The sequence below is a fragment of the Amblyomma americanum genome, chromosome 1 (genome assembly GCF_052857255.1).
Source record: "Amblyomma americanum isolate KBUSLIRL-KWMA chromosome 1, ASM5285725v1, whole genome shotgun sequence".
NCBI classification, from domain to species: domain Eukaryota; kingdom Metazoa; phylum Arthropoda; class Arachnida; order Ixodida; family Ixodidae; genus Amblyomma; species Amblyomma americanum.
This window is the reverse complement of record NC_135497.1, coordinates 322,142,562-322,169,114: the sequence shown is the minus strand read 5'-3', so window position 1 is coordinate 322,169,114 and position 26,553 is coordinate 322,142,562. Positions and strand designations below refer to the sequence as shown.

At 44.3% G+C, this 26,553-nt stretch overlaps 1 protein-coding gene across 1 annotated transcript in view; it reads left to right on the top strand.

The window, feature by feature from the left end:
• Positions 1-233: 233 nt before the first annotated feature.
• LOC144120576 (nose resistant to fluoxetine protein 6-like) overlaps positions 234-26,553 on the top strand; it is a 51,497-nt gene continuing 25,177 nt past the window's right edge. The window contains exons 1-3 of the mRNA XM_077653133.1: positions 234-522; positions 20,029-20,240; positions 23,082-23,193. Coding sequence (XP_077509259.1) covers positions 234-522; positions 20,029-20,240; positions 23,082-23,193 — 613 coding nt within the window. The remainder of the gene's footprint in view (positions 523-20,028; positions 20,241-23,081; positions 23,194-26,553) is intronic.

The following is a 26,553-nucleotide window of genomic DNA, read 5'->3' as shown; positions in this document are numbered from 1 at the left end:
CAGCGGCGCAACGATGCCCTTACGTTTTTCCCCCTCCCTCTTCCCCTTTCGCCTACATGACGCGATTTACGGTCCGAGGACCGTTTAAAAAGCGATTGGCGAGCAGCTGTGCGCGCTCTTTTGACAGGTCTGTCGTCTTCTAAAGCGTGTGAAACAGGGCACCGAATTACTTGGTGTTAAAAAAAAAGGGAAGCAGGAGCATAATGGCGAGAGACGTTTTTCACTGCCGAAAAATGCTGGTCCCTTCGTTGGTCTTCTTGTTCCTCGTGTGCGCACCGCGTCTGGGCCGCTGCCTCGAGAGCGAAGGCGGTCAAGAAGGTTCGTCGTCCGGTGGTGGTCCGCCAGAGGACGTGTTCGACGGGTACTTTGATGACATGCGGAGAAAGATCGGCGAAGTCATCGCCAGGACCCCGCCCTCCCTCATGCGCAAGTTGCAGAGTGCCGACGTGTCTGCCCGTTGCTCACTAGGATTGCTCAAGTTGCTGCGCGGCGTCCGCAACCTCGAACCGTGGGCTATGAAACGTGAGTAGGGCGCCGTTCCAGAAGCTCCATTCCACGCACAAGAGCAAAAGCTTCAGCTCTGGAGAAACTCTTGCTCTTCTTGCAACCCTTGGTTTAAATGAGATACGGGAAAACAACTAGCCCACCAATTCGAGATGTGGAGGCTACCTTCTAATTTTCGCTTTCATGTCCATGTGTGACTTCTGCGTTAGAGAGGAAAGACCCTCGTCACTATTTTTCGAGCCATGTTTTACAACTTCCACTGCATGGTGCATACCGAACCACACAAAAGGAGGAATAATCAGACCTCCTGGGCTACCGCAATTTCAACAGTTGTTATGCAGCCGAGTGAGGAAATGTTCGACATTTCTTACAGATGTGTCGACTTTATTTAGAAATTAAAATCTTAATAAGACAGATTTAAGTGCGTTGCTGTGCGCACGTGAGCTTGTCAACTACTCCGACGTAGAACGTAAGCAGTTGTAGCGCTGTTTTGTCCACAGTTTATTTGAACAAAGCCTCTCTTTCCGTTAATATGAGGCGTTCAGGAGTTGTGAGCTGCCAAGGATAGCCGTTAATACACTTCTGTGTGAAAGAAAACAAAGTGCCGCTCTTGCATCCACGCGGTTTTTTTTAGATAACAGAGATTAGTTCCGTAAAATTCTTGTCGACGAATAGAATTGCTCCACCGACATCTCCACTATTTGCAGAAAACAGCGCAAACAAAAGAGCCAAATGAAATGATGAAGGAGATAATTTTTTTCTGTCCCTATTTTAATTTTTTTTTTGCAGGGCAAGGCGACCTTACTGCGCAAAGTGTTGCCGGGCCTTGAAACCTGCTGACCAATAGATATTATCGCTATTTTTTTATTGCCTTTGCTATTTTTCTTCTTGATGATGTGCACACATGCTGTCAGAAAAAAAGATAACGGTATAACAGCAGTGAGCACCATGGCATTCAAGTTAGTATTTAAATGAAAATTTTTTTCTGTTTAAAATCATCTCCAATTTCTCCACGTAGGATCGGAAAAAAAGTTTCTTTCTGGCTTAGGCAGCCTCAGAAATTACGCTAGAAAAGAAATAAATTATCTCCCGAATTTTAGTAATTCAGTACTTAATACCTGCTTTCTGTTCTTGAGACTAACCCATGTAAAACTCTGAATGCTTCAGTGTGCACTTGCGGCCTCGATTTGCACCTGCGGCTGCTTTTCGCGCGGTCTTCAGGTCTTCAGCTTTAGATGCTGATTTTACTTTTACAAGAAAAGAAAATAAACGCACAGGGAAAAATGCAACATGCACCTGCAAATCATGAAAGTCGGTTGTTGCGGCTGCTGTAACCTGTAAAAAAAAGCCGCTCCACTAACACGCATATTGTTTTAAATCTTCAAAACCAGGAAATACACATCAATGAACTAAAAGAGCCTTGAAACCAGGAAATACACATCAATGAACTAAAAGAGCCTTGAAACCAGGAAATACACATCAATGAACTAAAAGAGCCTTGAGTAGATCCCTGCGGCGTGTACCACACGAAACACGCGAGAAGTTCGGCGACATTACTACATTTTAGAGCAGAAATCCGAAGCATCCGGTCAAAAAATTGTGGATTATTGATTTCCTGCTCATTGCACTCTGGCTCAAGAAAGTGCACAAAACACGAAACAGTTAAATGTCCTTGTACTGGTAGTCATGTTGTCACCGGCTTAAAGATAATGCTTTCGTCTTTGGGATGCTTACGCCCCAAGTACCGTGGCATAACATGACGGTACCCTTTTCGACGAAACACATGCCGCTTTTGGGAGATTTCTTACCACGGTTTTATTTTTACATAATTGAACTGCTAAACCATTCTTTGGCACGGAAAACTCCTTTACTAGAGAAACTTAAGGCTATTGTTGAAATGAAAGTAAGATAGAATTTTAAATAGGACATTTTTTCTTCCTATCCCGCTGTTGAGTAATTTTTAAGAGACTATTTTGTCATTGCCTGCAACCTTTAGAACACCAACAAATTTCTACAGGGATTTTATGAACTGCGCAGCCCGCAGGAAACCGACAGGGCATAACCGGCGTGTTGGAAAAAAATCGGATTTATAAACTGAAGCAGTACGCGGCAAATATATATGCTAATGTGCTCTTCGGAGATTCTTACGGTGGCGTACAGGAAGCAGCTTTGACCTTTGCTGTGATTTTGGCGCAACTATTTGCGGGAAGAGTTCATCAGATTGGTCGCCTTTCCATGGCCGTAGCCGTGAACGTGCTTGCTGGCTGAAAGGAACGCGAAACAGACCACGTGGGTGACAGTCAAGGTGCGTGCTTTCATACTAGCTGGCAGGGGAAACCAGCAGGGGTCCTTGACTTCTGCCGGTGCTTCGTACTCGTTGGACCTTGGGAAGACAGCGAGCGTTATCGGAGAGAGGGAAAGACGCACCCCGGCGGCGGCCATCGCTCAGACGGTTTCGACTCAAGGACAAGGACGCCGCGGCGCGGCTCACATTCCTCTGCTTTGAACTTTACGCGACATTTGCTATTGAACAAACGCTAGCCCCAACGCAGCGTGAACTTATTTCTCTTTGCGTATGCACAAATGAGCTATGGTATGAGCGATGACATCCTTTTTATTCTGCACGAGAACAAAGTGTACAAATAGCTCTGTTATAAAATGTGATTTCAGGGAGTACAGAGGAACGAATTCTGTAGTGATTTCTGCATAGAAGGTCAAAATTTCTCTATTGCATTATCTTATCACTGAAAACTAAGGACTCTTATTTATACCAAAGGCAAAAGTGCTTTTCGCTCATGCTTATGAAGTAATCATTAGTTTGATGGTATAATGTGTTCCGATTTGTAATGGGGATACTTTTATATCGCAGATAAAAAAAATAAAACAACACCCATTTCAGCAGTATGTTAAATCTGTAGAGGGCTCGACCTTTTCAGGCGCTAATTACAAAATTAGTCGAATATAGTATTTGCCATGCCACTACTGGGATGATTTCTCATGTTTGCCAGAGAACGCAGTACATAATGTTCCTCAAAAAAGCAAGCTTAGAAACACGCCCTTCGACATACTTGTGCAGACGAATTTTGTGATCCATAATAATGTAGTTTTTTTTCTGCGTTTCTAGCATCATGAGCATTATCGAAATGAAATATTTAATCCTTGGAATGCTACTCATCTTACAAAGCCTGCTGTTTCTATGCTACAGCTTCCAACCATTGTGACATATTGTGTCAAATTTTGAAAATTCCTGTAAAAATAACCTGGGTTGTTTTGCATTTCCGACCTGGCTTATTGCCTTTCTCGAGGCCGGCGTTAAATATTTATTCGGAATTTTTTTTTCTGATGAGAGATGGCGTGGGACGTTAGAAAGGGCTGCCTGTCACCTTGTCAGGCGAAAAAATAATTATCACCATCGTCATAAAAATAAATTTATTTTGCGTTTGCTGTCCGCTGATGTCGGGTGAGATATCGCTTTAGATCCTGTGACAAATAACGATGAACATGACTTTGCTCTTCAAACTTGAAATGTACTATAGTTGGACACAACTCAAGAACAAAGCGGCAGATGCCCCTCAAAGGAGCTCTCCAGAGAATGGTGCCGACAGAACCTCCCTCTTGACCAATACTACCCTTCTCCCCTTTGACAGATCCCCTTGGACCTACCTGCAAGCGTGAAATCACATGGGCTGGCAGAAGAATGGGGAATAACCACGGCATAATCAGGTTAACCACGGCGTAATGAAAATCTGTCGACGCTATTGGCTGGAGGGACTCCTTTGTGGGGAATTTTCCGCTTCATTCTTGAGTTGTATCCGACGTTAAACTTGGATAACAAGCGAAACGTTGCCCATTTTGTGAGAGGCGGTACAACATCAGCCCTGGCTTCGGTGCAAATTATAGATCAGATTTCCGGCGACAGTCTTCTGTCTTTGAACAGTTGAATGATAGACAGACTTAGTCTCCGCGGTGGCTCAGGGGTTGTGGTGCTCGGCAGCTGACCCGAAGAGCACGAGTTCGTTCCCGGCCGCGACAGTCGCATTTCGATGGAGGCGAAGTACTAGAGGCTCTTGTACTGCGTGATTTTAGCGCACGTTAAAGAACCTGAGGTGATCGAAATTATCCGGTGTCCTCCATTACGGCCGACCTCACAGCTTGAATTGCTCTGGGGTGTTAAACCCCATACAGCTGAACCGAAAGACAGATTAAGAACCTCGGCTGTGTCATGAAGGAACATATGAACAGGCTTCATAGAACTATAACGATAAAGGACAAGAGTGAGAGACACAAGGCGGGCTCTGACTCGAAACCGTCACTTACTGTGAAGAAGCATAACAAGTACACAATTCGCATCTCATGCGTCATGAAGAGCCAGGAGTCAAGCAGAATGGAGTGTGGCATACATAAACATCTAATAAACATCATCTACTTTTACCAGTACCAAGAGGTGATCTGGTTTTTTCTTCATGCTCTGATGAAACGGACCTACTCTGCTGATTTGTCTAAGTCCTTCTGTTTAACGCAACAGTACCGCTGTTCCCTAATGAACAAACAACCATGGCTGCATACAAATCAATTCTGCAGTGAAGCTCTGTTTAGATTCCTGACCGCCTCCCGCAGTTCTTTCGTTACAAAGAGACAGTCCGTTGTTAAAGCCTTTTTCGTTATCCGAACAAAAAGTTGATCACAAGACAAATATATAAACGCAAGAATTTTGATGCTTCTGACGTGTTCACTAATGTACAAACGCTACATGTGATTGGTTGGGAGAGTAATGCAGCACCGTGTGCGCCATAAGTTGTTGCTAACTGCTGTTATTTGTCTCCTACTATAACCATACCACGGCGTACCGTATCGTACCGTACCATACCATACCATACCATACCATACCATACCATACCATACCGCATCTTACCGCACCTTACCTACCGTACCATACCGTACCATTACTGCACCCGCCGCCGTGGCTTAGTGGGTTTGACGTTCGGCGGCTGATGTCACGGTCGCGGTACGATCCTGGCCGCGCGGCCCTATTTAGATGGAGACGACATAAACACTCCCGTGTGCTGTGCGATGTCGGCGCACGTCAAAATAACTCCAGGTGGTATAAATTAATCCGGAGCCCTCCACTAAGGCGTCCCTTATAGCTCATGGGTCGCTTCGAGATGTAAAACGAAAAAGATAATTGGACTGCTTCACTCGCTTGCTTTGCTTGCAACCCAGTTGCGAAAATAACAGCGCAATAGATGCGAACCGTGCTCTCAAGCAGTCTTGTACACGCTTCAGAAATTAAGTCACCGATTACAATTACAATTACAATTACTCCATCTGAAATGTAACTGATTACAGTAGTCAATTACCCCTCCCCCCCCTTTCAGAAAAGTAACTGAATAATCACAGAACAGTAATCGATTGCTATTGCTTTACTTTTCATCATTTTCACTTGGTCCAAGTGGCTAGACAAATAAGTGCTGGTTATCCAATAACATTTACTTCCAGCATTTGTAAAAGGCTGCCTTACAAAACAACAAACACAGACATAAAAGCGAAGCACGAAGCGAATAGCCAGGTTATTCCGTATTTCCACGGGCTGTCGCACAATATTAAGAAGAGAGTAAATAGATGTCGCATCAACGCGGTTTTCTCTGCCCCGTACAAGCCAGGCAAGGCCAGTGTGCAATGCTTGATGATCGAAAGCACGAATCGTGCCCTGAGAAGCACGTTGCCAAGTACACAAAATGCAGGAGTCGACTTATCTATAAGATCCCCCTCACGTGCACTAGTGCTTACAATGGACAAACTGGAACATGCTGTAAAAATGGGGCCTAAGAACAAAACTTGAACGTAAAAAATAAATCCGGCGGTTTTTTAGCATATCAACGCAACAGCTGTGGTAGTAAACCGCTCGTCAACAAAACTAAGTTTCTTGCATACGCCAAAGGCAAACTGAAGTGAGAGATTATCTAAGCTATTTTTTATTTCTAAAGCGGGAGAGAAGTGCGTCAGCACATTTCGGCTTCACTCCTTGATAGCTGCAATTTCTGGACGGACACGTGTAGGCTGTTTTGTTTTTGTGGAAGGTGATTCCTGGTGACTTTCCTGCGATCTTCATGTCTTGATTACCCTTTGACTGGGATCGTTTTTTTTTAAATTTTTCCACTGCTTTGCTACGAATGGTTTTAACTGTCTACACTGGTTCCTTTTTCCGGCTTTTGACTTCGAAATTATTCCGGAGCCCTCCACTACGGCACCTAATTCTTCCTTTCTTCTTTCACTCCCTCTCATATCCCTTCCCTTACGGCGCGGTTCAGGTGTCCAACGATATATGAGACAGATTCTGCGCCATTTCCTTTCCCCAAAACCAATTATTATTATTAATTTTTCTTCTTTGACGCAACCTTGGTAAGAGAGATACGATTCTGCGTTGATAAACGCAGGTTATTTTTTGTTTGTTCCATATTATAAGCCAGTTTTTTATCGAGTTTCTTGCTTTTTGGTGTGTGGAACTGTGGCATATGTGCTGTTAGTAAGCAATGACTGCAGTGAGTAATTTAGGTTTATCGCTTGATCGCGTGGTAGATATTGCGCATTGGCTGTACCTATAAAATGTGTACCTTTGAAGCTATATGTATCAGCTGGTAGTCAGCATCCGTCTTGTAAGTATTCCTTCTCATCGCCCACGCCATCTTTGCGCTGTTTCTGACAGTTCAAGGAAAAAGCTGTTTTTTTTTATTACAACGAATTAGCTAGGCTTGACGTATTGCAAGAAGCATTCATAGATGGCGCCAGCTACAACAGGAACGAATACCGTGGAAAGCGCAAGACATCAGGCAGCCATGCGCACCTTCTTGCGCTGCAGAACTGTTTGTCGCAATCACATCGCCACGGACATTTCGCCCCGGCAGCCTTTTTTGCAAAGAAGTAATTAATTACCCTTAATCGATTACCGAAAAACAACAACTGAATTACCTGAAACGTGACAGCTTGAAAAAGGTATTTAATTGATTATAAAATTACAGAGAAATGTAATCAATTACAAATAATCAGTTACGCACATGTGAGGTGCACAACGCATCTTCGTATGATTTTTGAACGCGGTGCGTCGAGAGTGGTGCGTCGGACAGCGGAGCGCTGCGCGTGCAAGCCTAGCGTTGCGCGTGTGCACGTGCAAATGGTGTGTGCGAGGCGACGGCAACAGGGAGCGTGGCGAGCACGAGGAGCGGAGAGCTGACGCGTCAGAAAACCAAGGTGTAAAGGGAGACAGCGCAGCGGAGGTCGTGTCATTCAAACGTAGAGGTGGCAGCCGTCGGACGTGGGGTCCGTGCTGCCGTGACCTTCCTTGGATCACCGACGCAAGCCTCCTGCGTTCCTTTACACCTAGGTTTTTTTTACCCCTCAGCTCTCCGCTCATCGTGCTCGCCAAGCTCCCTGTCGCCGTCGCCTCGCACACACCATTCACACGTGCACACGCGCAACGCTGGGCTGGCACGCGCAGCGCTCCGCTGTCCGACGCACCACTGTCGACGCACCGCGTTCAAAAATCCTCCGCAGAGGTGTTGTGGGCCTCGCAGTACAGCTCTGCTGTCAAGCTACTTGTTGTTCCAGTGAGCAACAGCGCAAATGAGTGATAGCTTCAGGTCAAATATTAAGCTGAGGTTAGATCCGACTGCTGCACATACATGCCCATTGCAAGGGAGAAGTGCTGAAAGCTGCATTGTAAAATGCATTTCATTGTAATTACATCACCCTTAATATATTCAAGGTACGAGATGATAAAAGTTGTTGATTGCGATGCAGCGAACTGCCCACACCCAGTGAGCATGGTGCAGTTCAGGACAGTATGCTGCCGGCCGAGTTGGTGCAGCATGATATGAAGAAGTCGGCGCGGAAACTATAGACGAGAGACAGAAGACACATAAGGGACATTCAGCAGTGCTATTACGAACTGTTTATTCAAGTTGTCATTCACAGCATATCTAAAGTTAATTGCGAGAATACGCGGGGAGAGGATGTTGAGGCATACATACCAAGCAGCGGTGGTTTTTACCGAAAATGTAATTCAAAATGCGCATTTTGCTCCGTGTGTCAGCACCTGTAGGGCAAGATTTCAGAATACCAAGATTGTGGACAGGAGTGGGAATGAAAAGGGGCTAGGCTTCTGCTAGGGGCTTCTCAAATCAAACAGTTGTCTGATCTTAGCATGAGTGATAGGCGTACACATTTATTCTGCTGAAATTGCATTTTTAGATTTTTCTCTTAAAAACCGCGGTTGCAGTATGTGTGCACCTCAACTTTCCTTGTCCGGGCATGCTCGCTTTTCCCTCTATATACCAGGTGTTTCAGGGAAGACTAAATAATTTTCAAGAGTATAATATTTTAGATAAAAACGTAACTTTTGAGGCATAGTTTGGTTTAATTTTAGGGGTTTAACGTCCCAAAGTGACTCAGGCTATGAGGGACAGCGTTGTGGAGGGCTCCTCACAATATCAACCACCTAGGGTTCTTTAACGTGCACTGACATCGCACAGTACACTGGCCTCCAATATTTCGCCTCCATCGAAATGGGACCGCCGCGGCCGGGATCGAAGCCTCGTCTTTCGGGTCAGCAGCTGAGCACCATAACCACTGAGCCACTGCGGCGCCTTTCTTTTGTGGCATGATATTGCCAGGGTTTCGCCGACACCAGAAAACCGGTGAAACATCTTTAGCAGGCTGGATGACTAATTTCCAGCAATTAACTTTTTAACTATTAGAGTTTGGCGCCTGGTTGCAATTAGAGATTTGTAGGCGATCGTTAGTAACCACCATATCAGTTTTCAGAATCTGGAAAACGCGATTACGTAACCTCGGCGCTGTGGCCAAAGAAATCTTGGCTTATGGCGCTGTTTTCGACATTAATCATAAACCAACTGGCCCAATAATCCTTCCATTGCGGTTAAAAATCTTGGCTACATTGTGCCAAAATACATGCGCATTCGAAGAGCATGCAGGCAAAGCAACCCCTCCAGTGCAGTAACTAGTCAAAATAGCCAAATTTTGTCGAGCCACAGCGCTGATGGTAATCGCGTTTTCGAAATTATAAAAACTGGTATGGCTATTAATAACGACCGGTTACAAATCTCTAATTGCAACCAGGCTCTCAACTCTAATAGTTAATAAGTTAATTATTGGAAATTCATTTCAACAGGAAAAAGAAGACGCCGACCAAAGGTTTGTGTCAAAACGAGACGTTACGGCTTCCATACAAAAGCCTTGTTCACTCAACTGAAGCTCACTAAACTGAATTTCAGTGAACGAGGCTTCCGTATGGAAGCCTTAACGTCTTGTTTTGACAAACCTTTGGTCGGCGTCTTCTTTTTTTTGTTGAAATAATTTACTTACAACCCGACCAGACAAGACTTCGTCAGACGTTAGATTTCATTTAATTATTAGAAATTAGTTGACCACCTTACTAGTTACGATGATTCACCGGTTTGCTGGTGTCCGCCAACAATGGCAATGCTATGCCGCAAAAGCCATTTGTTTAGCTTGAAAATCCTATTTTCGAAAATTACTTAAATTTTTCTCTGAAACACGTGGTATATGCTATGTATGACAACTTGGATAAATAGTTGGTAACTGCGCTGGTGAACGCCTTATGTGTCTTCTCTTCTGTCTCTCGTGTAGATTTCGCGCTCAATTCTTCACGTAGAGCATGACGCAATCATCAGCTTCCACGGGATGCCATGGAAGGTGGTGATTCATATAGACCTTTTCTCTGTTTAAAGCTTGATTGAGCGCGCGTGCGTGTTGGACTTTGCTGCGTATGCGCTGTATATGCTTATGTGAAATTCACCAATCAGAACACTGCTGGCACAGCCCCAGTGGAAATAAGCCTGCGCCAAAAAGGCAAATGTGAAAATGTCTCTGCAGTTGCCGTCAACGATCCATACCGACGTCAATTTCACTAGATCCGTATGTTCACTGCAATTTCTTGCTTTTCAAGGGCATCTCAGAGCTTCAGGGTCTCAATGAACTTGCACAGGTACGAAGCAGAACATTCTTTGGGCCACTGTTTCTGAACGAGTCGCTAGAAAAGCGCACGCAATATTTTGTGCATATGGAAAGACGCACTGAAGGCTACCTAACTGGTTTTATCAGTGATTAAACCGGTTAGTAGTTTAATCAGCAATTGGACATTGGACAAGATTGAGACGAAGATGATTAGAAGATTAGGTCGCAAATCTAAAATTGTGCACATATAAATAAGAGCCATTAAACTGTGTCGGGTTTCTAAGTTATGGAGGGCGCTTCTTTGATCAAACAACACAAATGAAATTGACTGAGTCGCACCGTTAGTGGCAGCCTGTTCCAAGAGGACGATACGCAAGAACGTGATCACAGAATGTTTTCGAGGAAACCCTTGTTGCGACTTCATCGCGGACACTTATGGGAGGCTTCAGCTCATATCAGTTTTTTCGTGTTGCATTCTCTGTATAGCGTCATAACGTCCATGAATTAATAAAGGAAATTAGCTCTTACGGCGAAAGCAGTGAAAATTAAGGCTGCATGGATCTTGCAGCAGGTTATTTCCTGCTCTTGCTCAATTTTAACTGATCAGATAAACGTTTACGAAGCGTATACACTGAAAATTCTGCTTTCTAGATTGAAAAACCAGGGGGACACTTAATCTTTTGATGCGATCGCGTTAATGGCTCAATTCCACGGTTTCTCTTCACCTCAGCCTAGTGGTCTTGGATCGTACCGTAAATTTATACATTCCTTTCTAAAATGCATTCTCACCATCTACAATTCATCCAATACCGTCACCGGATAAGTGTAGTAAAAATGCATGCTAGCAAAAAACCAGGGGGACACTTAAGCACTGCCTTTAAGGGTTTGACGCGACCGCGTTAATGGCTCAATTCCGAGGTTTCTCTTCACAGACAGTCACCGTTTTCGTTCTTATTCACACGTTTATCACATTTATCATAACAGTTTCCACATTGTGGTCTTTGACCTCTTCCACACTGCAGTTTACGAACATATTGTACGCTAATCTGTATCTCATTAATTAGCCCGTCTCTAGTTCACTCCATTTATTACCACATTACTAAGTTTCAAATTAATCAAACACCACACGCACATTACCGCCCTCCCCCCCTCCCTTGTTCCTTAGCCAAGAAAACGTACCTACGTGGCCTAGTCGGTAAAGTGCCTGGCTGGTGACCTAAGGGTCGTGGGTTCGAATCTCGACTAAAGTTTATGCGAATCTGTCATTACCTAAGATCAATTTCTTTATAAACTTTATCGTTCGACACGTCGCCAACCTTTCGTTCACGTTACACGGCCTTTTTCAATTACTTTCATTCCAGAGATACATGAGTGACATCACGCGAGAAAAGAGTTTTAGGACACAACAACGCATCCAGGGTGACACCAGGCTTTCCGCTCAGCGTGAGCCTTGGTGTGACAGCGTTAATGCCACCTGAAGCGAACATAGGAAAATTTCGTCCGAAAAATATATTCCTCTAAAGGCACATTCTTTCGAGCATGAGTGTCAATACATCTGCTCGAAATATGCAGGCGCCTGTATGTCGTACTGATTGTTGTCGCCATATTTCTGCAGTCATTGCTTTTTTTGCAGAACAGCAGCTTGCGCTTGTTGGTTTTCCATCCAGCGCTCGTCGTGTCTTCGTCTCTTGTTTCCATCTGCGTTCTGCGCTGTTAAATTCACCATTGCTTCCTTGCTGTGCTGTGTAATTAATATCTGGAGCGCGACGAGGCGTGCGTAAGTCGGGCAGCTTTGGTTGCACTGGTGGCGCCACGCTACCAAGGTTTCTTTTCCAACTCACTACTGCCGATCTTGCGATATTTAAGAAAATAATCACCGTGTGTTTGCTTTGATGCACCATTTTACGTAATACCGGGCGTGTCGTCTCCATCGACCACGTGATTAGACAAAGCATGACCGTTCAAATCGGAAAGCCTCGTTTAAAAGGATGCCTTGACATGCCGAGCACTCACGTTAAGAATGGCTCGCGTTCAAAGCTGTGCTGATCTATCAAACCTTTCTGCACTTCATCGCACTCTATCTGCATAGACCTAGTGAGGTAGTTAAGTTGAAGGGTCGCGGCGATTACTTCAGTGTACTATTTCGGAAAACAACAGCGCGTTCTTCAGACAAGGACGAAAAAAGAGACACACGAGGACGGGTGAAGCGGCATACCGGCACACCCAATAATCAGTTTTAACTCACTTTGTTATAACCGTAGCTTCGTTATATCCCGTGTTGACCGAGCTTCCAAGGGCAATCGCCAATCCTTTGTCATATTCATTATTTATTTATAAACCGCTTTGTTATAACCAGGTTTGACTACTGGCAGTAAAGCGAATTTACTGCTGTTTGTACGACTGTTCCGTTTATCTCGCTCTCCGTTCTTGGCTAAACGCAATTACAGACACTTTCGTGTGTCTGGATTAGTAACGACCGCTCAGGTGCTTATCGACGTACTACATCTCTACCTCCGTAGCCGAATCAGCCCTTTTCTCTTTTTGACAAGCTGGCCCGTCGACGTAAGCCTTTAGGAGAGCTTTGGTTGCTCTTACCATCGTTGATTTTACCGAAAGATATAAATGACTTGGAAGAAGCGCCTTTGAACTTCGAACCTGACAGACATACGAGACAGAAACAGCCTACTTGAAAACCCTTTCTTGTGGGTCTTCTTATGCAGGCCAAACTGGCGGTTGCTTTAATGACCGGCTACAGGTGCATGAGAGAAATTTAGAAAATAACGACAGAACCTCAAATCTTGTACGGCTGTTTCTTCCCGACCCGCCGCGGTGGCTCAGTGGTTAGGGCGCTGGACTACTGATCCGGAGTTCCCGGGCTCGAACCCGACCGCGGCGGCTGCGTTTTTATGGAGGAAAAACGCTAAGACGCCCGTGTGTTGTGCGATGTCAGTGCGCGTTAAAGATCCCCAGGTGGTCGACATTATTTCGGAGCCCTCCACTACGGCACCTCCTTCTTCCTTTCTTCTTTTACTCCCTCCCTTATCCCTTCCCTTACGGCGCGGTTCAGGTGTCCAACGATATATGAGACAGATACTGCGCCATTTCCTTTCCTCAAAAAACAATTATTATTATTATTATTATTCCCGTGTCAGCACGTGTAGGGCTAGATTTGAGAACACTAAGGTTCTAGGCAGGAGCGCCAACGTAAAAGCTCGGCTTGTGCTGGAGGCCTTCAATATTAAAAGGTCATCTTATCGCTGCGCGAGTGAATCTTCTTTGCAGATTTTTGCCTCTGAATATGCTTATCTGAATTAGTTTTTGCCATACCGTAACGCGGTTGTTTGACGTGCCTGCCTCCACTGTCTTTGCGCATTCTCGTATTTTTGCTACATATTCCGTGTGTCACACCCTATTAAACAGTTGGTAGTAACGCTTGTCAGCTGTCGTTTGTGTTTATTCTCGGTCCTTCTGCAAGTTTGGCGCCCACTTCTTTTATATCTTGAAAACGACGATCAGCGAAATACTGTGCGGTAAGTTCGCTCTGTAGTAAGCGGACACTGTATTACAGTATTTTGAGATGAGTACACTGAGGCGGACAGTGGAGCTGGATAAACAATCTCGCTAGGTTATATCCCAGCCATCGTGCATATTGTGACGTTTGGCCAGCCGCAGTGCATATGAAAACGCAACTGTGCGTAAGAACAAAGATGCCTGTGAAAGTGCAAGTATCTCGAATTTCCTTTATTTGCTTCGTGTTCAATGAACATGCAGAAATTCTTGATGTGTTTATTTATTTGTTTTCATGCTTTCAAGGGCCGAGCAGATTATAAAAACGCGTGGTCATGGTAAAAAATGTTTTTAGGAGTGCGTTGAATGGAACGGGTTCGACTGTGGTAGCTTGGGGGGCTTGTAGGTAGTTGTAGCCAGCACTTGTGCGTGGAAAAAATTAATCGAAGTAAATGCTTATGTGGCATGATGTTAATTGCGCCTTGAAATGGTGGAGAGTATTTCCATGTATGCTTGATGCGGGAAAAGTGCCAATTCTTTGAGAGTCTTACTGCAGCAGGAAAGAAACAGAAATGAGAGGAAGTACCTGCAATGTATTACGCGCCAAATGTTTTCTTTGAATTTTGCTCATTGTCGTGTATTTTGCCCTTTCTATTTCCTGTCTGTATTCTACTTTTGTGTCGACCTGTCACTAGCCTATGGCTGTTGGTCCTACACTTTTTTGTATTTTTTAATATTAAGAAGTATATAAAGATGATAATGATGAACCAATGATTCGTTTTATGCACATGGCAGTTACGTCGCGGGAGTAACTTGAAATAATAAAGCGAGCAGTATGGTTTGGAAGGTATTGGAGAATGTAGCTTGGTAGCACATCCTATAGGGCCTATATATGTTGTACAGTCTGTATATCTTACGTATATATCTGTATATAATATATTTTATTTATTTGAGTTTGTATGTTATCAAATGATTGTACATGAGGAAGGTTTAAGTGGTAGTATTTCGTCGAATATCTGGCAGCTCTCATGATTTCAGAACGTGGTTAGCATTGCTAGTTGCGCACTCGAAGTGCATATTACACGTCAGATGTGCGCTTTGTGAACACAAAGCTACTAGAGTGAGATAAAAGATGGCAATAAAGTTTTATTTATTTTTTCCTTTAACAACGGCAGGCCCTTTTCGGGCCCATGCTGGAATTTTTACAAAACACAAGAAATATGCACGAACAAAAAAGGTAAATGTTCTGTCATCTAAAACACATAGACACACAAAAAGGGAGGCTATAAAATATCAATGTCAATGTTGTGAATATTTTATTTAATTATTTTTATTTACATAATACTGCAGACCTCATGTGGTCCAAGCAGGAAGGGCAGATAACAAGGCATATTTACAAACGCCATAAAGTTATTACATAGACAAAATGTTTGACATATGACACCAATGAGCGAAACAAGTCAAAGGAAATACATTGCACATCAATCTGCACATCAAAATTAATTGCTAAGATTTCTTTCAAAACTGTCACTTGAGACAATCTGTTCAGGCAGTGCATTCCAATCGTTTATAGTGCGCGGAAATTATGAGTATTTAAAGAAGTTTGTTTTCGCAAAATATGGTGTTAGGGCGTGGGTATGTTGGCGACAGGTTTTTCGTGTAGTTGAAGGTGTGACATAATGTGAAGAAGAAGTTCCAAACTTTCCCTGGATGAGTGAATGAAGAAACGTTAATCGAGCAATTTTCCGTCTTATATAAAGAGGTTTAACTTCGTTGGAGGCCATTAAAGCAGATGGCGAATCAGTTCTCTTGAATTTATTGTAAATGAAGCGCACAGCCCGCCTTTGCACGTTTTCTATTTTTGCTATATCTTTTTTGGTGTACGGGTCCCACACTGTAGCCGCATACTCAAGTTTGGGCCGAATAAGAGTGTTATAGGCTAATAGCTTAACGTGTCTGGGTGCTCCTTTGAGCTCGTGTTTCTAAAATCCAAGTTTTTTTAACGCAGATGAACAGATGTAATCAACATGGTCGATCCTGTTAAGAATATAATTCACAAATGAATCTACGGACGTATACTCTACAGAATCTTTTGAGATATATTCCAATAGGAAATGGCAGCAGGTAGCGGGTTAAAGCCGTTTGTTAATAATGCTGTGGGGCAAAAAACACTGCGAAGTGCCGCCTCCAAAACAAAGTCTGCCGTACCGACATAGCGGAAAGATATCCATTAGCATCTTAGGGCACTGGCTACAGAATTATCTTCCTCATTTATTATGCATTCCTCCTCACTATTGGCACAGTAGACGTGGGTAATGGTGGAATATATATCTGTTGTTCAATTTCAATGCACACCGAGTGAATGTCGCTATCTTGTGATTCATAAAACGAGAATATAGTTCTATCGTTTCATTACGACTTTGACGGCGAATTTCACAAATGGCACTAGTGATTGGGTTAATTCTAGATTTTATAGAGAAACTTAATAAACACCGCAGGATTTTCATAGATAAACTGTCCATGGCTGGCGTACAACGCAACGCGTCACTAAGGTAGAAGAAAGAACGGGTGATCACAGTACTAGAAACTCGCGGTTCATTCCTGGGTTTCATCATTTAAACACCTATCTCTCACACAGGAAGAACATAGGTAAAGCTGAGAGGAAAGGATACATAAAAAAATTGCAGTAAAAACTTAAATTATGAAACCGGCATCAAAACACGAGCCAAAGCCATCCAGGTCAGACTTCTAAGTTGTGGAATATGCTTCTTAGGGGTTAACAAACTTGATGGAGCCTGGTGCATGAATCTTTATGCATTGCTATGCGAGTGGCCTGTCTGAGTTCTCTTGCTGTGGCCTGTCTGAGTTCTCTTGCTGGGACAGCCGAATTTCGATGAAGGCGAAATACAAAAACGCCCATGGGCCGTGCAGATCCGCGCGCATTAAACAACACCAGGTGGCCTGAATTAATACGTAGCCCACCACTACGACGTCTCTCGTAGGCCATGTGTCGCTCGGGCACGTAAAACCTCGACATTTTTAATTTACAACTTTTCGCTAGATTTTTTTGCCAGATGGGAGTTGTTCCTAGCCACTTTTTGCTCTCTGTTGTGAGCCCGTCACACCATTTCCATGTGCCCTTTCCTATCTCTCGTTTCTCTCGTTGTTGTTGTCACTGGATAATGTTCTCCAGGTGCTGCACAGAGCTAACGGTATGTATTTCTTGGTAGTCGCTTCATAATTTAAGATTAGCTTCTTCGTGACAGTAGGTGACTCTTTCTGTAAAGGTGCGACCATGAACCTAATTCACTCGTTTGCCGCAATCGCTCACAGATCTTCTCGGTTTCAGCGTCGCTGAATTTCTGCTTTCTTAGAGCACTGGTAAAAAGCTTCGCTTTCGAATCCTTTGCGATTCAAAACTTCGTTCACTGTCACCATGATCATGTCTCAAGGATGCGGGGGGTGGGGGGATTTAGAAACTGGTCCATACTTACCACCCACAAAAAATTATTAGGCAGTAAAAGCTGGTGGATGACGCTACACTGGGGCATGGATGAAACTATTCGTACGTCTCCGTGCCCAAGGGAAGTTCTTAAGTGGCCACAACCACAGCCTTTTCCACCACAGCCATCACCGCTGCCTCGATGTCGTGACTGACCTTGGCAGGGGCCAACTGCACTGCCAACGTTTGGCCTGTATTCTCGCTGGGTAGCCGGTTTGGGCCATGCACATACGCCGGCCAATCACGAATCTTTATTGTGCTGCAAGGTGTAAGAACTGCGTTGAAGTACACGGTGGTTTGGGCTAGTTGGTTGCAGTTCATACTGGAGACAAGTTTCGCAGCATGAATAAAACACACACAGAAGACAAGGAACAAACACAGCGGAACAGCACAGTTCTGTCTTGTTTGTTCCTTGTCTTCTGTGTGCGTTCTATTCATGCTGCGAAATTTGTCTTCATTATGAACTCTAAAAACTGATTTGCGAATTTTACTCGTGAAACCGCATTTTGTAGCTATTATTTTTTCGTTTAACCATTCTTACTTGACAAGTGTGACATCAGCAACAGCAAACAGTGTCACTTGCAGATTCCATTTCAGAAGTAGGGACTGATCAATGGCACGGAGACTACATGCTTCAGGATAATTATCGTTTACAAAGTAAAGTCGAGCCCACTTATAACGAACCTCACGATCGCAAGGAAAGTGTTCGTTATATCCGAAGTTCGTAGCTAGTGGGCTTCCCATGTTAGGGCCAAAAGTACAAAGTCAGACCATATAAGTCCGTTATGCGCATCAGTTTATTTAAACTAGACTTTATTACGGTTTCTTTCCAAGCTGCACAGAGAAGTCGCATACCCCTCGCCGATAGCGCTGCTACCCCCATGCTGATTTAGGTAGGCGATACAACTAATCGCGGCGCAAGCTTTCATGGCAGCTGGCGGAAGGTCGGCCTCCTCGTCATCACCTTCATAATTTTCCTTGCAATCGGACATTGTTCGTAGTTATAACGTGTCATATTTTCGTCAGTGAATGGCTCTCCGATGTTGGCGTCATCACCGGCAACATCAATCAGATCGGTCTAGCTGCGCATCGACGACGCGTTGCCATAAATCTACACATGCATCCGATAATTTGGGTGTTCGGCAGCGTCCTCTATCGTAAACAAGATTATAAACTGTTTCTTACAGAAGCAATTCTTGATCACTACGCACTCATTTCTACCCACACGCATTTGTTCCACGGCGGGCAACTGAGTTACCCGATCTGGGACGTCGGCACCTGGTCAGTCAATTAATTACGGTCAGTATGCACTGGTGACGCAGTGCCGAGCACATGAATTATGCCAATGTGAAGTGGCACGTTAGGTGGCAGAAGAGCGGGATCACCGCAGTCGGAGAAGGCAGCATGTGGTGCTCCGCACAGTTGTCGAGCACGACAGGAGGTTCCTGTTTTTTTTTTTCAAGCCACTCGGCGAAACAGTCGCCTGTCATCCTCATACCCCGTCTACATAGTGCCACACCTGTCGAAAACAAAAGTCGCGCAGCGCCCAGCGTCTTGTGTTGTGCGCATGAGGGCGTATCTTTCACAGCACTGCGCCTTGCTAGTCTTTCCGAGTGCGCACGGCGCCCGCCTCGCCACCATGCAAGCTCGTGCACAGAAGGCGGGCCACGCGAAGCTTGATGCACTTTTCACCAGTGCTAGGCGCCGCCTTTCAAGGCATGCGTTTTTAACGGCTTCATTTTTCAAAACGGTTCGTCGGCATTTTATACATCCTTTTTTTAGGGGGTCGCGCTGTTGTTTTCTCAGAAAGGAGGGGGAGGGGGGGGGGTGTCACAGAGGCCTGGAGGTGTTCACCGCTCTCCGCTCCTGAGAGAAGCGAGGGTTTCCGACTCTGAGGACTATTTTACAGAGTCTCCTCGTTTCGCGCTGACAGAGTTATGCGGCCACACTTGGTTGTATCTGAGATACGATGCCGTAGCCCTAATACATATTTTGTCGGCAGCACCACACTCCTTCGTAATAAGCAAGCGTTCGTTATAAGTGCGGCCGTTATTATAAGTGGGTTAGAGTGTACCTCATTGTTATAGGCACACTTCTGCGTGCTGAAATGCAATGAGGCACACCGTATGTGTGTGTGCCAGTAGGCTTTTGCGGTCTTCATTTTTGTGTACTCATTACATTTTAATTTCTCATTCTTTCACATGATTTCTGGCTTCTTATGTAACGTGATTCTACAGGTGCTTGGCGTTGGCTTCTCGTTTCTACCCAGGAGAACAACGGTATTGCTACTGGCTACTACCTTCTGCTTGTGATGTGCGGGTAGGAAGGGTAAGGAAATTAGTCCGTCACGTAGGCCGTGGACTTTGTTATGTTGGGAAGTGGCCCAATGCGTGCACTTAGAGGGGCCGGGTTTTCCGTTTTGGCGGTGACCTTCTACATTGTAACGATTAGATAACGTTCTCTTCGTTCATAATTGTGGCTCGGTGCACCATTTTCACGTCGCACTATTTTTTTTGCGTGTGCAGTGTTCGACGCGTCCGCCAAGTACCCGACAGGCCTGTTCCACGGAACACGAGTGGATCTAGGCGCCTTTGACGAGTGCCTCGAGACAACTGTGGCTGGCGCCTCTGGCCACATCACCTCGAGGGGCCAGTACTGCAACCTGCGCTTTTACATTAAGAATGCTACTGCCTGGCAGAAGAAGATGGGGCCCTTTTTAAGCGTCCTGCATCCCACTGTAAGTCCACCGCCGTCCTAAGCACGTTTCGCAACTATGTTCCGTATGCGCGGCGCCTTTCGTTTTCGAGTTTTATTTTTTTACGGAATTTGGAGGGTGAAAATCGGACTGTTTTGTGAGCTGAAATTCGGGTACAAATCGGGGTATCAGCAAAAAATTCCATAATTTTATTGGGTTATTTTGCAGCAGAAGACATTGCGCCTATTATATCGCTCGTTTTGTGCGGGACATAAAATGCTGTATTTCTTGCGCATTGTTTTGTGGACAGTATGACAACAGGAAGTTGCACTACAAACCTTCCATAAAATATTTTTTTAAGAGTTATTTCAGTTACTTCGCAGTGCACATTATCAGCTGCTACGTATACACTTCGACGGACGTGAGACACCTATCTGCCTTTGCTTGTAGACTGCAATAGCATTGATTCAACATCAGTGCGATCACTTTAAACGCTTAATAGCCTTGGAACAGAACGTCGTCAGCGTGGATAGCGCTTGACACAGGGATGCCAATGAGGCGTCTAGTCAGTATGCGTGCTTTTGCTTCACGCTTCCGAAACACGTTGTTAGAACGTTACCTCAAATAAGAACTGTGATGAATAAATAAGTTCAAAGTGGTCAGTGTACTGAAAACACTACTCTGGATTTCTGCATAAGATTTCTGCTAATTTTCTTGTGGTTTCTTTAGCTTTGTTCGCATTGAAACTAAGTTTCCATGAAGGATTATTTTGAGGCAGGAATCCAGTTTAATCCGGTTTTTAAGAAATCTCCTTGGGGTAAAAGAATGGTGATAAAATGGGGTTTTATCCGGAAAACAAGGGCCCTATGTTTACGTTGTCGTTAGAAGAAACAACATGATCGCCTCCTGATGCCATTCAAATGACGCTCGTTGACGTCACGGCATTGTCCAATGCCGCATGAATGCATAGGCAAGCGATTCCAAACTGTCATGGCTGCTGTCATAAAAAGTCACGGCACGCAGTTAAATATACTGCAAAGGGCGTGTACGAGAACATTGTTTGATCTACAGACCGTAGCGCTAGTCGAAAAAAATCGAAGAATAATTATCTCGGCTAAATCGCTGGCTTGTTTGTTATCATATGTCCATCGAGGTGACAATTATCACTAATTTTTGTTTTATATGATGTTTGGGTAAGATAGTTGCCTGATTCAGTGAAAGTCTATGTGAAGTAGACATGTTATGCAGCGGTGTGGCCCTAAAAAAGACGCATTCACGTCTGCTGGAACAGAAGCGCCATCTCTCGCCCTTGTAGGGTTTGCAAGAACTCTTCGTTTCGCGTCTCGCATTCGCCTGCTTTCATCATTCTGCACCCGGCAAGAACTGGCGCTTCCAGTGTAGCTGTTGCGAAAGCCTCCTTTTGGCGCGGCAGCACAGCATGCGTTGCGGACTTCTAATTATTTCTAGAATCAGGCAAAAACCTTTCAAAATCTCGCTTAAGACAAAAATTACCGCTAAATGCCATCTCTGCACGGATTTTGAGCGCGAACAGGCCAGCGGTTTAGCCGAGATGATTATTTTTCTATTCTATCTTGGCGACGGAATAGGTTGTTTGGTTGCCTTAAAGTTCCCGGGCCACGGGGTTTGCTTTTCGAGGCGTGCACTTGCGACGGCTATGAAGCTCCCAAGGTCCCCAGGGGTGAGGATGCGATTCCTCTTCGTCCTTTGCGAATTTTGAGCTTCGGGCTGTTGTAAATGTCGCACTCCGAGGTTTAGAAGCAAATCGTGTGGTCCGGAGGCACTTTAACATTTCCTGTACATGATGCGTAAACGAATGGATAACTGGAAAAGTTGGTAATACATTCTCCAAAAGACAGTGCAAAGCGCAGGGACACAAACGAGCACTATACATCACAAGCGCTGACTCACAACAAAATTTATTGAAAATGCGCTTGTGCTCAGTACTTCTCCAATACGTCGCCATCCGAGGTGCTATTTTCCAGAGGGCACAGTTCGGACTTTCGATGAGTGCTCACGCGGCGTTATGATACGGAGCGCAGATCATTTCCAACATTGAAAACAGTGCCTGTCTGTGAAAGTGTGTTCGACTGTAGTCAGTAGCATACAATGCTCGCATATGCGCGATATCCGAAAAATTCAAACGAGTTGCCGTATCCCCGTGGACCAATTATATAATCTGCATGCTATGTTAAGTACTGCCGCGAGGAAGTTTGCTTTATGCTGCAGGAGGACAGCTTCTGCTCTGTGCAGACAGGAAAATATCCTGATTGTGGAACGGTGAAAACCACGAGCAAAAGTACTATAAAAACAACATAGGAGACCATGTTTTATCAACATCTTCATAGTATACTGATAATATCCGCGCCTAATACGAAATTACTGCGAACCCTCATGCAACAAAGCCACGGAGTCACAAGCAACGCAAAAGCGAATAACACCTGACAACGCTGGATTTTAAACAATGTACTTTGAACGTGGCCGTGCAGGGCCCTTGGCAGAGGCTCTGCACATGCACGAGAAACAAATATCTGCGAGGAAATATATTAGCTATCAAAAGGAAAAGTACCCACCGCTTTGTGAGGCGCGTATACAGGTACTGCCGCCCGCTCATAGCTGCTTACATATCCAATTTCTTCATCATAAATTGTTGTTCACTTTCGCTAACACGCACATCGGATTGCTGGATAACGCGGTGTATTGTTAGGCCGGCGACAAAGCTAACATTTAAATTCAAATATTGATGCTGCGCTGTTAATAGGCACCTGATATTATACCTGAACGTATGTGTATTCCCTTGCGTATTGTTTTGCATTTGTGCTGAGTCGCTTTGTTCCTTATTTCTCCATTTGCTCTTTTTTATAGATGCGGTACTTCAAAGATTACTTCTTTTTGGAGGAAGTGCCAATTATTCGTCTGGGAATCTGTTTTCTAGAAGACTGCACTCAACGGGATTTACAAGCATTAGTCGACTCAGGTATGCTCAACACGCAGTGCAAGCTACTTCGGCATCTATGCATTTGACATTCGCAAGGGAAGGTAACGAAATAAGTCACCTGTTCTAATAAGACATTCGGGCTATGAGAAAAACCTATAAGCACGTATGGGGCACTCGTTAGGTATAATCTGCAATGACGCATTCACTGTCTATGCTTCAGTTTGTTCATATTCATTTATTAGATCTTTGAACTTGTGTCAACTAAATTCTGAGCTAACGCGGCCTAACTGAATTTTTCACACTTAATCTCGCTTAAAATGGCGCACAAGATTAAAATAATTCAACAGTTGTCGTTTCAATTAAAATACTTCCCGTTTTATTGGGTAGTGACCGCGTATCGTGGCTCCATAAATGTCCGAGATCAACACACTTGTTTAATTCAATTACGGTAATGTCATATTGTTCTTACTGCCTGGCGGATGATTTCCGACAGTGATGATTTCGTTTTAACAGCGCCGTCTAAGCTTGGCTAACGTATTTTATCTGCACCCGGTAGGATCAATAACCTATGTCGCAAGGATTTCACTCCAGTGAACCTGAACACCAGGACAGGAGAAAGCTTCTAGTCATTGCAAAACCAGTAGCTACCCGGCGGCATAGCGCATCGAGCCCCGCATCTCTTGCATGCTAGACGAATGCTTAAACGTAAGGTCTCCTTTCCAGAATTAATGATCCGGAGCAACGTCTTTTCTGATGAAAATAAAAGTTGTTCAATCAATAAAAAATAGCTATGGTGATGTAAATCAAACATAAAGAAAGAAAAGCCTACTGGCCAACTGGTGACGCTTCTTAGTACAAGTTATTTGCTCCTTCATATCAGGCAGTTTGGGCAAGTAGAAAAGACTGTCAGTACTACTTTACAAAGTTTAATGGGTTCACACACATGTTGCCGTATTACATACTTTGCCGCTTGCATACTGCATCAAGACTAGCTTGATCCTTGACCATAAGAAAGTATTGTATCGCATTCTTTTTTTTCTTTCTCCAAAGCTTAACTATTATTGTTCATACATAACGGAAGCCCACAACCACCGAAACCAGGGAGCATAGGGGAAGCATTTTTTTAAATTCGTTGGTTTTTTCATCAATGGTATATTTATAAAAGCAGAAGAAAAACAACCACATGCCGCCGGTGGGATCTGAACGCACGACCTCCGAATTTCGCGCCCGGTCCTCTACCAACTGAGCTACGACGACGGCTGCCTAATAATCTGCTCTCAGGGGTATTTATGTGTAGTGTAACCGAAACTTGAGAGCGTTCGCCAGCGCCACCCTCATCCATACCGCGAGTGCCACGTAGGAACGTGATCGAACGGTGAGGGCGGAAGCTGCGCGAGAACCCTCTTATGCTACCTATGGCATCAAGACTGCCAGATTCAAGGTCTTCGTTAAACTATTCAGCAGACAAGGAATAGAAAGAGGTGCTTGGTATGACGTACATGACGACGCTATGAACGATGGTGGCGCTCGTGAGCACTTTGAAGGTTCGGTTATACTACACATAAATACCCCAGAGAGCAAAAGCTAAGACAGCCGTCGTCGTAGCTTGGTTGGTAGAGCACCGGACGCGAAAGTCGGAGCTCGTAGGTTCGGATCCTACCGGCGGCATGTGATTCTTTTTCTTCTGGTTGTATTAATTTGTCATTGGTGAAAAAATCACAAATTAAAACAAGAGGCGTCCCCTAAGCTCCTTGGTTTCGGTAGCTGTTGGCTTCCGTCATATATGTCATAACGAGCATTTCTTTCCATTCCCTTGTCTGCTGAGTATTCTTGTTCAGGTTAGTCACGCATCTTCTGGACAATAATAAAGAATTGAAATGAGAGTTAGCCATGTAACCAATGTTTTTGAGCCTTACACTGCTGCTTTCCTCCGTTACAAAGTTCGGGCTGCGGTCGAGGTGTGCATCAAGATATATAATTAGCATGAAGAGCAAATACACGCCGAGCCGCATGTTTGCTCCCTTTTCCTTTTGTGCAAATAAGGGTTAAGCCTCTAAATGTTAGAGCAACTTTAAATCTTATCAGCGTATGGAACAAACTGCAGGGGGGGGGGGGGGGGGGGCACATGCCCGGTGAGTGAAAACCACCACGAGAGTGGACCACTGGTGCACATAAACAAAAAATATAAATGATATAGATACTTTAAGATGCCAATGGAGGCAGGCACATATCCAAAGGAAAGCCAAAAAGTGGGTCCGGGTCTTCCCCCGCGAATGCAAGAAATTGTGTTGGGCTTCTCCCGAAACAAAAGTTGGGGCTACGTGACCAGCTCAAGGATGATTTCAAAAAGAAGGGTATACATAACTACGTCTCAACTTCGGATAACCTGTATATATCATTTAGAACTACATAGCACGTATGGAAGGATTTCCCTCGAAGTCCTGGTTTTTTCGGTGGAAACCGCGACCACTCTGTATTAAATTATAACAAATAGCCATTTCAGAAATGAAAAGAAGAAAAAGTTCGGCATCTTTCTTTCATATTTGAGTGAGTAACACCATAAGAGATGCAATAAAATTGCGGTTCTGAAAAAGAGTGCTGAAAATCATAAAGAGACAACAAATGCCAAAGAACGGGCTGACAGCTATAACAAGGAACAAAAAAGAGAGCTTTTAAAGACGCCTACAAGGCTGAGAATTTTTATAGAAAAGAGGTCATTGCTGGCACTGGGTTAAAGGCACAGCGAACATTTACCATCAAATATCCCAAGACAGCCGCATTTTTTTAAAGGAAATGTGTGATTATTCTGCCGTACGGGGTGTATGGAGACCTGGAATATTTTGTCATTGTGGGGACATACGTACTCGCTTAGCGAAGTGAAAATAGTGTTGCGATGAAATGGGGATGTTTTCTTTATGAGATATAAGAGAGAAACCAAAATATGAGAAACCAAAATACTTTGGCGAAAGTTGAAAATTTTTGTCCGCAGCACAGATAGGATGCATCGGTTAGCAGCGTATGATAGAATTGCTTTAAGTGCAGGACGGGGCTCAAGGAAGAGCTGCGATCGCAACTTCCAGTACAGCACAGCTTTGTATACTACGTGAGGTTAGGAAGGCATGGCGAACCTATTAGTGAAAGTCCAAACTTGACTGAATGGTTTTCTCTGCTTCTTCCTGTGTTGCTGTTAACCGAGTGCAGAACTTCCCAAGGCAACACATTAATATCTTGCAGTAATATGCTTAAATTCTACAGGCAATAGGAAAATTGCGACCAAGGTTACGGGGCTCTCTGTGGTTACCGAGACTAGAGTTTGTCATGTAGTAACTCCGCATGGAAGAATTACAGCGGGAGGTGGCGGTTTTCGGCGCTAATTGTGACGTCTATTTCTTCACGATG